General features: G+C 43.1%; 1 protein-coding gene across 1 annotated transcript; it reads left to right on the top strand.

Annotated features, from left to right (window-relative positions):
• The first annotated feature begins 7144 nt into the window (after nt 1–7144).
• Nucleotides 7145–12691, top strand: LOC119365241 (heat shock 70 kDa protein 15-like). Its single transcript, XM_037630857.1, has 10 exons — nt 7145–7315; nt 7678–8911; nt 9862–10071; nt 10236–10331; nt 10422–10619; nt 11039–11233; nt 11315–11461; nt 11546–11695; nt 11893–12023; nt 12104–12691. The coding sequence occupies exons 2-10, from the start codon at nt 7742–7744 to the stop codon at nt 12312–12314; spliced, it is 2508 nt and encodes an 835-aa protein (XP_037486754.1). The 5' UTR covers nt 7145–7315; nt 7678–7741; the 3' UTR covers nt 12315–12691.
• Nucleotides 12692–13350: the final 659 nt, after the last annotated feature.

Raw genomic sequence — 13350 nt, 5'->3', positions numbered from 1 at the left:
GGCAATTTGCTAACATGATTTGGACAGACTTAAGCATCACTACGAGTGAGAAAATCTCATCATAGTCAACACCTTGAACTTTGTCAGAAACCTTTTCGACAAGTCTAGCTTTGTAGATAGTAACACTACTATCAGCGTCTGTCTTCCTCTCGAAGATCCATTTATTTTCTATGGTTTGCCGATCATCGGGCAAGTCAACCAAAGTCCACACTTTGTTCTCATACATGGACCCCATCTCAGATTTCATGGCCTCAAGCCATTTCACGGAATCTGGGCTCATCATCGCTTCCTCATAGTTCGTAGGTTCGTCATGGTCAATTAACATGGCCTCCAGAATAGGATTACCGTACCACTCTGGTGCGGATCTCACTCTAGTTGACCTACGAGGTTCGGTAGTAACTTGATTTGAAGTTACATGATCATCATCATTAGCTTCCTCACTAATTGGTGTAGGAGTCACAGAAACAGATTTCTGTGATGAACTACTTTCCAATAAGGGAGCAGGTATAGTTACCTCATCAAGCTCTACTTTCCTCCCACTCACTTCTTTCGAGAGAAACTCCTTCTCTAGAAAGGATCCATTCTCAGCAATAAATATCTTGCCTTCGGATCTGTGATAGAAGGTGTACCCAACAACTACTTTTGGGTATCCTATGAAGACGCACTTCTCCGACTTGGGTTTGAGCTTATCAAGATGAAACTTTTTTCACATAAGCATCGCAACCCCAAACTTTAAGAAACGACAGCTTAGGTTTCTTGCTAAACCATAGTTCATACGGTGTCGTCTCAATGGATTTAGATGGTGCCCTTTTTAATGTGAATGCAGCTGTCTCTAATGCATAACCCCAAAACGATAGTGGTAAATCGGTAAGAGACATCATAGATTGCACTATATCAAATAAAGTACGGTTATGACGTTCGGACACACCATTACGCTGTGGTGTTCCAGGTGGCATGAGTTTGTGAAACTATTCCACATTGTTTTAATTGAAGACCAAACTCGTAACTCAAATATTATCCTCCACGATCAGATCGTAGAAACTTTATTTTCTTGTTATGATGATTTTCCACTTCACTCTGGAATTATATGAACTTTTCAAATGTTTCAGACTTATGTTTCATCAAGTAGATATACCCATATTTACTCAAATCATCTGTGAAGGTCAAAAATAATGATACTCGCCGCGAGCCTCAACACTCATCGGATTGCATACATCAGTATGTATTATTTCCAAAAAGTCAGTTGCTTGCTTCATTGTTTTCGGAGAACGGAGTTTTAGTCATCTTGCCCATATGGCATGGTTCGCAAGCATCAAGTGATTCCAAAATCCCATCAGCATGGAGTTTCTTCATGCGCTTTACACCAATATGACCTAAATAGCAGTGCCACAAATAAGTTGCACTATCATTATTAACTTTGCATCTTTTGGCTTCAATATTATGAATATGTGTATTACTACGATTGAGATCCAACAAACCATTTTCGTTGGTGTGTATGACCATAGAAGGTTTTATTCATGTAAACAGAACAACAATTGTTGTCTAACTTAAATGAATAACCGTATTGCAATAAACATGATCAAATCATATTCATGCTCAACGTAGACACCAAATAACATTTATTTAGGTTCAACACTAATCCTGAAAGTATAGGGAGTGTGCGATGATGATCATATCAATCTTGGAACTGCTTCCAACACACATCGTCACTTCACCCTTAACTAGTTTCTGTTCATTCTGCAACTCCCGTTTCGAGTTACTACTCTTAGCAACTGAACTAGTATCAAATACCGCGAGGTTACTATAAACACTAGTAAAGTACTCATCAATAACATGTATATCAAATATACCTTTGTTCACTTTGCCATCCTTCTTATCCACCAAATACTTGGGGCAGTTCCGCTTCCAATGACTAGTCCCTTGCAGTAGAAGCACTTAGTCTCAGGCTTAGGTCCAGACTTGGGCTTCTTCACTTGAGTAGCAACTTGCTTGCCATTCTTCTTGAAGTTCCCCTTCTTGCCTTTGCCCTTTTCTTGAAACTAGTGGTCTTTTTAATCATCAACACTTGATGCTCTTTCTTGATTTCTACCTTCATCGATTTCATCATCATGAAAAGCTCGGGAATCGTTTTCGTCATCACTTGCATACTATAGTTCATCACGAAGTTCTACTAACTTGGTGATGGTGACTAGAGAATTATGTCAATCACTATTTTATCTGGAAGATTAACTCCCACTTAATTCAAGCGATTGTAGTACCCAGACAATGTGAACACATGCTCACTGCTTGAGCTATTCTCCTCCATCTTTTAGCTATAGAACTTGTTGGAGACTTCATATCTCTCAACTCGGGTATTTGCTTGAAATATTAACTTCAACTCCTGGAACATCTCATATGATCCATCACGTTCAAAACCTCTTTGAAGTCCCGATTCTAAGCTGTTAAGCATGGTGCACTAAACTATCAAGTAGTCATCATATTGAGCTAGCCAAACGTTCATAACGTCTGCATCTGCTCCTGCAATAGGTCTGTCACCTAGCGGTGCATCACGGACATAATTCTTCTGTGCAACAATGAGGATAATCCTCAGATCATGGATCCAATCCGCATCATTGCTACTAACATCTTTCAACTTAGTTTTCTCTAGGAACATGTCAAAAATAAAACGGGGGAGCTAAACACGAGCTATTGATCTACAACATAGATATGCTAATACTACCAGGACTAAGTTCATGATAAATTAAAGTTCAATTAATCAAAATACTTAAGAACTCCCACTTAGATAGACATCCCTCTAATCATCTAAGTGATCACGTTATCCAAATCAACTAAACCATAACCGATCATCACGTGAAATGGAGTAGCTTTCAATGGTGAACATCACTATGTTGATCATATCTACCATATGATTCACGCTCAACCTTTCGGTCTCAGTGTTCCGAGGCCATATCTGCATATGTTAGGCTTGTCAAGTTTAACCTGAGTATTCTGCGTGTGCAAAATTGGCTTGCACCTGTTGTAGATGGACGTAGAGCTTATCACACCCGACCATCACGTGGTGTCTGGGCACAACGAACATTGGCAATGGTGCATACTCAGGGAGAACACTTTTATCTTGAAATTTAGTGAGAGATCATCTTATAATGCTACCGTCAATCAAAGCAAGATAACATGCATAAAAGATAAACATCACATGCAATTAATATAAGTGATATGATATGGCCATCATCATCTTGTGCTTGTGATCTCCATCTCTGAAGCACCGTCATGATCACCATCGTCACCGGCGCGACACCTTGATTTCAATCTTAGCATCGTTGTCGTCTCGCCAATCTTATGCTTCTACGACTATCGCTACCGCTTAGTGATAAAGTAAAGCATTACAGGGCGATTGCATTGCATACAATAAAGCGACAACCATATGGCTCCTGCCAGTTGCCGATAACTCGGTTACAAAACATGATCATCTCATACAATAAAATTTAGCATCATGTCTTGACCATATCACATCACAACATGCCCTGCAAAAACAAGTTAGACATCCTCTACTTTGTTGTTGCAAGTTTTACGTGGCTGCTACTGGGCTTAGCAAGAACTGTTCTTACCTACGCATCAAAACCACGACGATAGTTTGTCAAGTTAGTGATGTTTTAACCTTCTCAAGGATCGGGCGTAGCCACACTCGATTCAACTAAAGTTGGAGAAACTGACACCCGCCAGCCACCTGTGTGCAAAGCACGTCGGTAGAACCAGTCTCGCGTAAGTGTACACGTAATGTCGGTCCGGACCGCTTCATCCAACAATACCGCCGAACCAAAGTATGACATGCCGGTAAGCAGTATGACTTGTATCACCCACAACTCACTTGTGTTCTACTCGTGCATATAACATCTACGCATGAAACCAGGCTCGGATGCCATTGTTGGGGAACGTAGTAATTTCAAAAATTTCCTACGCACACGCAAGATCATGGTGATGTATAGCAACGAGAGGGGAGAGTGTGTCCACGTACCCTCGTAGACCGAAAGTGGAAGCGTTAGCACAACGCGGTTGATGTAGTCGTACGTCTTCACGATCCGACCGATCAAGTACCAAACACACGACACCTCCGAGTTCAGCACACGTTCAGCCTGATGATGTCCCTCGAACTCCGATCCAGCCGAGTGTTGAGGGAGAGTTTCGTCAGCACGACGGCATGGTGACAATGATGATGTTCTACCGATGTAGGGCTTCGCCTAAGCACCGCTACAGTATTATCGAGGTGGACCATGGTGGAGGGGGGCACCGCACACGGCTAAAAGATCAACAGATCAATTGTTGTGTCTCTAGGGTGCCCCCTGCCCCCGTATATAAAGGAGCAAGGGGGAAGGTGCGGCCGGCCAGGAGGGGCGCGCCAGGAGGAGTCCTACTCCCACCGGGAGTAGGACTCCCTCCCTTTTCCTTGTTGGATTAGGAGAAGAGGGGGAAAGAGGTGGAGGAGAAGAAGGAAGGGGGGGGGGCGCCGCCCTCCTCTCCTTGTCCTATTCAGACTAGGGGGGAGGGGCACGCGGCCCTTACCCTGTCCGCCTCTCCTCTTCTCCACTAAGGCCCACTATGGCCCATTAACCCCCCGGGGGTTCCGGTAACCCCTCCGGTACTCCGGTAAAATCCTGATTTCATCCGGAACACTTCCGATATCCAAATATAAGCTTCCAATATATCAATCTTCATGTCTCGGCCATTTCGAGACTCCTCGTCATGTCCGTGAGAACATCCGGGACTCCGAACAATCTTCGGTACATCAAAACATATCAACTCATAATATAACTGTCATCGAAACATTAAGCGTGCGGACCCTACGTGTTCGAGAACGATGTAGACATGACCAAGACACGTCTCCGGTCAATAACTAATAGCGGAACCTGGATGCTCATATTGGCTCCCACATATTCTACGAAGATCTTTATCGGCCAGACTGCATAACAACATACGTTGTTCCCTTTGTCATCGGTATGTTACTTGCCCGAGATTCGATCGTCGGTATCTCAATACCTAGTTCAATCTCATTACCAGCAAGTCTCTTTACTCGTTCCGTAATACATCATCCCGCAACTAACTCATTAGTTGCAATGCTTGCAAGGCTTAAGTGATGTGCATTACCGAGAGGGCCCAGGGATACCTCTCCGACAATCGGAGTGACAAATCCTAATCTTGAAATACGCCAACCCAACAAGTACCTTCGGAGACACCTGTAGAGCACCTTTATAATCACCCATTTACGTTGTGACGTTTGGTAGCACACAAAGTGTTCCTCCGGTAAACGGGAGTTGCATAATCTCATAGTCATAGGAACATGTATAAGTCACGAAGAAAGCAATAGCAACAAACTAAACGATCAAGTGCTAAGCTAACGGAATGGGTCAAGTCAATCACATCATTCTCCTAATGATGTGATTCCGTTAATCGAATGACAACTCTTTGTCTATGGCTAGGAAACATAACCATCTTTGATTAAAGAGCTAGTCAAGTAGAGGCATACTAGTGACACTCTGTTTGTCTATGTATTCACACATGTATCATGTTTCCGGTTAATACAATTCTAGCATGAATAATAAACATTTACCATGATATAAGGAAATAAATAATAACTTTATTATTGCCTCTAGGGCATATTTCCTTCAGATCTCCATGATGCCAGCAATGTTGTCATTACCCAACGACAATATCATCTAGTTAAATACAATAGTTACTACTAGTAACAACCATGAACAATCGGTCGTGCTCGAGACCATCAACACCATTTATTACCATCTTGTGATGACACCCCACCTAACTCACTCTATATAAGCAGGGAGGAGGACACCAGGCTGAGGGTTGAACTCTCTCAGAGCGTAACCTACGCCAAAAGCAAGAGCACCACATATGAGCACCTCCACCGATGAGGTCTGGACTTGTATAATTACTTGTGTGTATTCCCATCTGCATTGCTTCATAGACCAACAAAGGTCTTTGCCGTCAGCCGCTGATGGCAAACCTGCCCAACACTGTAAGTTACGGTAAATAGCTGCTTTGCCGTCTGTTTTTGCACAACGGATGGTTGATGACAAATTCTCTGATTCCAGTAGTGATTGCCTCTACATACACACTCATGTAATATTGTCACTATTATATCCACGACACACAGCTTGTGCTTCCTGAAAATAAAGAAAACACAACTCCGCTCCCGCAAGAAGCACAAATGTGCTTTCCGAAATGGAAAAGCACAATTACGCTTCCCCCCAAAAGGGAGAAGCACAACATGTGCTTCCACGAGAAGTGTTGTTGTGCTTCCTGAAAACAGAAAATCACAGCCTCTGCTTCCTAAAAAATGAAAGAGGACGACTCTATGTCTGTTTTCCCCAATTTTCAGTCTTATTTTTCTGGGTTTTTTCTTTCTTTCTTTCAGTTTTGTATTTTTAGGTTTTTTTAGATGCCCTTTTGTTTGGTTTTTGATGAAAAAAAGGTTTGTTGAAACTTATTAACATGAATCTAGTTTTGAAGACCTTGACGTGAAAAATCCAACGGTGAAAACGGTTTTGAACACCCAATTCAGGAGATAAAACAATTTGAAAAACGAGTCTAAAAAAAGAAGAAAAACCTCGACGCTGTGCGCTGCTTGTCAGCACAAGAGAAAATGAGGATGACGTTTGTAAGGTACTACCTCCATCCTGATTAGTAATCCTCTCGTATTTTGGGTCATATTTTGAACATAATTTTAACTAATATAGTATAAGTTATACTACGTAGTAAAAATAATATCATTGGAAACTACTTTAAAATATGAGTCCAAAAATATATTTTTTCATGACACGCATTAACATTCTGCTAGTCAAATATGTGGTCAAACTTTCACCTAAAATACAATGAGGACTAATAAATCCAGACGAAGGTAGTACCCCTTAATGTAATTATTTTTTAATAACTTAATTAATAATTATTTTTTGAGGCACCTTAATCTAATTAGTGATCTCGTCATTTTTTTGCAAGAGTAAAATACACTGAGGTCCCAAAGCTTCTCGCATCTACTACGCGGTCCGGTGCCCGTTCACGCGGCCCATGAGAGTAGCGGCCCATGATCGTCCAACTGTAAGGGTTTCCAGTTTCCACCTTCCAGAACATTCAGGAGCACTCTCAAAGGGAGAAGAACACCCGCGACCACAGCGGCACCACCACTACGGCGCCGCATATACCACCGCCTCGGCGCCTCGTATTCGCCAAGGGAAAAGAGCTGCCCTGTCTTCGCCTCGTCTGCCGGAAGCGAAATTTCAAGGAGCACCCACGACTTCGCACACCGCCGGTACGATCCAATCCGACCTCCGACGCTTTCCTTCCGCGATTTCTCGCCGCCACCGAGGCCGCCTCGTCGTCGTCGATATCGATCTCCGCGTTCCCGTAGCACGTCTCCTTTTCAACATTCTGTGATTTTGTTCGAAGGTGAGAGGTGCGCTTCACCTTTATTAGCAGATCAATCAGTTCGTGATGTTTGTGCCGCGGTTTTAGGGCCGTAGGGTTATGCCTTTGAGGGTTTAGATCGGAGTTTGCGTCGTTTCGGATCAAATTTGACGTGTTCTCGCGGTTTGGCGCATGGAGTCGGTAGATTTGAGGTTTATATGCCGAGATTTATCAAGGTATTTGACCGGTGGATCTCGCCCTGTGCAGGTGTAGGCTGCGATCTGATCGTGTGACCCAGCGGTAGCCGGGAGCTGCAAAGGGCGCGTCGAAGATGAGCGTGGTTGGGTTTGATTTGGGCAACGAGAGCTGCATTGTGGGGGTGGCACGGCAGCGTGGCATCGACGTGGTTCTCAATGAGGAATCCAAACGGGAGACCCCTGCCATCGTCTGCTTTGGTGACAAGCAGCGCTTCATCGGCACTGCAGGCGCTGCCAACTCCACCATGAACCCAAAGAACTCCATCTCACAGATCAAGCGCTTGCTGGGCCGCAAGTTTGCTGATCCTGAACTGCAGCGCGATCTGCAGTCATTCCCTTTCCGTGTCTCGGAGGGCCCCGACGGGTTCCCACTCGTGCACGCCCGGTATCTGGGGGAGGAGCATGCTTTCACCCCCACGCAGCTGCTTGCCATGGTGCTGTCTAATCTGAAGGCCATTGCTGAGGATAACCTGAAGTCCGCTGTTGTTGATTGCTGCATTGGTATACCGGTGTATTTCACTGACCTGCAGCGTAGGTCTGTTCTTGATGCTGCCACTATCGCTGGTCTCCGGCCGTTGCGTCTGTTCCATGAGACCACTGCTACTGCATTGGCATATGGCATCTATAAGAACGATCTCCCTGAGAATGATCAGCTGAACGTCGCATTTGTTGATGTCGGGCATGCCAGCATGCAGGTAAGCATTGTCGGGTACAAGAAGGGGCAGCTGAAGATGCTGTCCCACGCATATGACCGGTCTCTTGGTGGAAGAGACTTTGATGAAGCCCTGTTTAAGCACTTTGCGGCAAAATTTAAAGAGGAGTATAAGATTGATGTCTACCAGAATGCCCGCGCGTGCATTAGGTTGCGTGTGGCCTGTGAGAAGCTCAAGAAGATGCTGAGCGCCAATCCGGAGGCACCGATGAATATTGAGTGCTTGATGGATGAGAAGGATGTGCGAGGCTTCATCAAGAGGGATGAATTTGAACAAATCAGTGCCCCAGTACTAGAACGTGTGAAAGGGCCGCTGGAGAAGGCCTTGGCCGAAGCTGGCTTGACAACTGAAAGTGTGCACTTTGTTGAGGTTGTTGGATCAGGTTCTCGTGTCCCTGCTATAATTAGGATTATCACTGAATTCTTTGGAAAGGAACCTCGGAGAACTATGAATGCAAGTGAATGTGTTGCCCGGGGATGCGCTCTTCAGTGTGCTATACTTAGTCCCACGTTCAAAGTGCGGGAGTTCCAGGTACAAACTTGTCTTCTTATGTTTGGCCTCTGGTCATCTGTTTCTTTTTTTATTCCCAGTCTAGCATTTTAATCATTATTATAACCTACAGATAGTTCGTTCTTTAAGTTGATGATGTTCTTCAGAAATTTAGGCCTCTTTTGGTTCATAGGATAGGATTATCATAGGAATAGGAATTTTGTAGGAAATGAGATGGCATGTATCTCAAATCCTATGAGTAGGAATAGGAAACGAGATGTCATTTGGTTGACACCAAAGGATTTTTTCCATTGAGTCTAGGCTCATTTTTATTTTCCTATGAAATGTGGAGGATAGGAACCAATCCTATGTAGGAATAGGAATCTATTCCTATGAACCAATCCTCTAAAGGAAAAAATCCTATAAGAATCCTATCCTCTAAAATTTCTATGAAATTCCTCCAAACCAAAGGAGGCCTTAGAACAGCTTTCATTTGCTTTCTTCAATTTATTATTATGTAGGTGTCTTCAACCTTCGATATCTTCATCTCCTATTGTTTTCACTTGACACCTGTGTAGCAGAAACTGTTATGTTGATATATTGCAGTTTAAGCAGAATAATGTTCACTTGTAGGATCTTCTAGGCCCAAACCGAGTCTGCCTTCCACCTAGCACCTAAGTGTTAGACTGCATTTTGCAATTTATAAATAAATATGGCTTTAAGATGGCTTCATTGGTGTGACAGATGCTAGCTTTACATGAACGTTGCAAGTTTTGAATAACTTCTTTGATGGCTTTGAGTTCTTTTAAGGCACCGTCCTGTTGTTTTTAGTTAAATTTCGCTGCACATATGGGTGTGGCAGATACAATCTGCGTGAGCATGGTGTTATATCCCGTGACTTCCTAAAAGCGACGTGTTGTAACTTATAACATGAAATTCATTTTTAATGCACCATGTACCTCTAACTATCATATTGGCTTGATATTTTGCAGGTTAATGAAGGTTTTCCTTTTTCAATCGCTTTATCATGGAAACCAGATTCCCAGAACAATGAGCCCCAACAAACAGTGGTATTTCCAAAGGGGAACCCTATCCCGAGCGTCAAAGCTCTGACCTTCTATAGGTCCAATACATTTGCAGTGGATGTTCTGAATGTCGAAACGGAAGATTCGCAAGTAACACAAAAAATTAGCACATACACGGTAGGTAACATAATAAACCTTTTCAGAAGTCATTCAATACACATTCAACTGCTAGACCACCTTAAAATCTATTCCATCCTATGCAGATACCATGTCCTATACACGGTAGTACTTAGCAGTTTTTGATGGTTGCTGATTTGATTTTTGTGCCAAATCCTATGCAGATCGGCCCTTTCCAATCCAGCAAAGGTGAGAAGGCAAAGCTGAAAGTGAAAGTTCGTCTCAACATTCATGGAATAGTCTCTCTTGAATCAGCGACGGTAACTTGCAATGCCATGTCCTATCACCTTTCTCTCGAAAAGCATATAACTTCTCTCTGATGTTGCTAGTACACTTTCTTTTCTACACAGATGCTGGAGGAGGAGGAAGTGGAAGTTCCAGTTTCAGCTACAAGTGAGGTGCCAAAGGATGCTAACAAAATGGAGACAGATGCCACTGATGTCAATATGCAGGAGCCTAAAGGTACTACAGACACTGCTGAGGGTGCTACTGGAGATGGGGCACAAGATTCTGAGGAAAAATCTGCTCCTATGGATACTGATGCCAAGGTAATTGACAAAGTTTTGGATTATTATGGTCTTTTGCTCTTAGCATGTTGAGAAGAGCTATTGCTCTATGTGGCTTAAATTTATGCTTACCACTAGGGTGTATGGATTTGTCTTATGTTAGCGGGAATTACTTACCACTGCAGCTTTTTTGTGAAGCTGACAGTGGATCAGTGGTTCACCATTCACTTGGTAGTCACCAATTCTAATCTATCCAATAATAAAACTCCTCATACTGGTTCAGAATGTTAACTAGTGGTATCTTTTAGACGTTCCATATGGTTTTTACACCAAAGGAATCATGATTTGTTCTTGCTAGGAACAGGTGAGTGCTCTAGTTTCATTCATGCATACGTTTGGGAAAGCACTGTTCAGTTTTTGGGTGGGGCATGTAATTTATAAAATTATTTTATTTTATTTAGACTGAGCCATCAAAAAAGGAAGTCAAGAAAACTAATGTCCCAGTTGCGGAATTGGTGTATGGTGCAATGGGGTCTGCTGAGTTGGAGAAAGCTGTTGAGAAGGAGTATGAGATGGCTCTTCAAGACAGAGTTATGGAAGAAACCAAAGAGAAAAAGAATTCCGTGGAGGCCTATGTTTATGACATGCGTAACAAGGTATGTTGGATTGCATGTTTTGGTTAGGTTCCATTAATCTGCAGCGGTGTGCTGTACCTGATGTTATCTCTTGTTTTTCAGCTTTATGAGAAGTACTCTGATTATGTTACATGGGAGGACAAAGTAACTTTGACGGCTAAGCTTCAGGAGGTTGAGGATTGGCTGTACGAAGATGGCGAGGATGAGACCAAGGGAGTCTATGTTGCAAAACTGGAAGAACTTAAAAAGGCATGCCTTCTTTACCATGTAACATGGATAGAGCCTTCTTCTGTATTCTGAGATTCTGGAGGGCTGAACATTATTTTCCTTCAGGTTGGTGGCCCTATCGAGGCGCGCTACAGAGAGTGGGAAGAAAGAGGTCCTGCTATTGAGCAACTAGCGTACTGCATCCGCAGTTTCAGGGAGGCTGCATTGTCTAGTGACCCAAAGTTTGAGCATATCGACATATCGGAGAAACAAAAGGTATTAACACTCTCACCTATCAGAGGATTAGAAATGCTCATCATGGACAGTCCATTCACTGTTATGGTTTTTTTTTGCGGGTCACTGTTATGGTTGTTATTATATCAAATCACTGGCAAACAATTATTGTTCCTGTTGTAGAGACTTATCGAGGTAATGTTAATTTTCAGTTGCTAACCTGTATCTGTTACATACAGGTTGTTAATGAGTGCTCTGGAGCGGAGACTTGGCTGCATGAGAAAAAACAGCAGCAGAATGCTTTACCAAAGCATGCTGACCCTGCTCTCCTTGTTTCCGACATTAAGAAGAAGGCGGAAGCACTTGACAGGTTAGTTTTGCTAACATAACAACTATCTGGCATGTTGTCTAGTGTCTGGAATAACTATCTGTAACCTTCTACTGTTACAGATTTTGCAAATCGATCATGACAAAGCCAAAGCCAGCACCGAAGCCACAGACACCACCCCCGGCCGAAACTTCACCACCAGAGGCTCAAACACCAGAGCAGCAGCCAGATGGTGCCACTGAAGCTAGTGAGCCGGCCAGTGAGGGAGGTGCGTGGGAGCAGCCTGCAGCCGAGCAGATGGACACCGACGAACCTGATCCTAACTCGGCATAGGCTTATTGTTGATCGAAGCAGTTTTTTTTCTCTGCTATTGACTGCGTTTCACGGTGTTGGTAGCGCGGCAAGCTTTTGGGTCTCGGCACGCACGGTTGCGAGCAAGGTTATGTGTTGTGTTAGAACTTTGAGAGAGTTCGGTAGTGTATGTAGCTGTCTGTCCCTGGACTTGGCTTTGTGGCTTTCTTGGTGGTGGGTGATGCAGATGCAGGGTTATCATCTTCAGATTTTGGTGCCTGATGTCAGCGATATCTTTGCTGTAGTTTTTATAGCCATCAAGGGTTTGAGCCATGCTGAACATGCTCCTGCGTTTTGCTGTACTCCTGTCTGCACCACCAGGACACACCCTCCAAAGCATGTTTAATCTATTTCTGGCATCTCGGCTCTTGAGGATTTTAATGGTAAATAACAAAGCTCAAAAGACTGACGGTGTAAGAGCAACTCTAGCAGGTGAGCAACATTTGCAGCATCAAAATCATTTCGAAGCGCTCAACATAATAAGCAATTACAAGTTGGAATGCACAAATACGAAGTCGCAAAAATTCGAACTCCATATTTTACAGATTCACCTTTTTTTTAAGCTCGAAGATAGTGGGAAAGGCTCGGACGCAGACGAGGAGCACACGGGGACCACACCCACCAGAATCTAAGCCGCTCGTCATTAGTTTTGGGATTGGTGTAACTTTTTCTTGAATTGCCAGCGACTTCATAATACACGAGTTTGTGTATATGTCAATAGTACTACCTTTGTTTCAGTTTACAAGTCCTACACGTATATCTAGGTTGTTAATTTTATCACCCTAATATAAACTATATAACATAAAAATTATACCTTTTGATAGTAGAAACTCTATATATGACTTGTATTAGGTTGGTCAAATTGACGACCTAGGAATATGTGCACGCTCTGTAAACTGAGAGAGGTAGTAAAATGTTGTCCATACTCATTTATTAGTGAACTGAATGCAGTGTATTTAACTTACTACACATTGACTGATAAAGTGGTGCAAGTTTTCAATGAAGAATTGATTGAAAT

Source organism: Triticum dicoccoides, chromosome 1A (assembly GCF_002162155.2).
Source record: "Triticum dicoccoides isolate Atlit2015 ecotype Zavitan chromosome 1A, WEW_v2.0, whole genome shotgun sequence".
Lineage (NCBI taxonomy): Eukaryota > Viridiplantae > Streptophyta > Magnoliopsida > Poales > Poaceae > Triticum > Triticum dicoccoides.
The sequence above is the reverse complement of the archived record's forward strand: the minus strand, read 5'-3'. Positions and strand labels throughout refer to the sequence as shown.

What these genes read in the sequence shown, in the direction of transcription:
- LOC119365241 (XM_037630857.1), top strand. Translation starts at nt 7,742, where the DNA reads ATGAGCGTGGTTGGGTTTGATTTGGGCAACGAGAGCTGCATTGTGGGG. An exon ending in TCTCTCTTGAATCAGCGACG is followed by an intron (nt 10,332 to 10,421) that starts GTAACTTGCAAT and finishes TTTTCTACACAG; the next exon opens with ATGCTGGAGGAGGAGGAAGT. An exon ending in AACTGGAAGAACTTAAAAAG is followed by an intron (nt 11,462 to 11,545) that starts GCATGCCTTCTT and finishes ATTTTCCTTCAG; the next exon opens with GTTGGTGGCCCTATCGAGGC.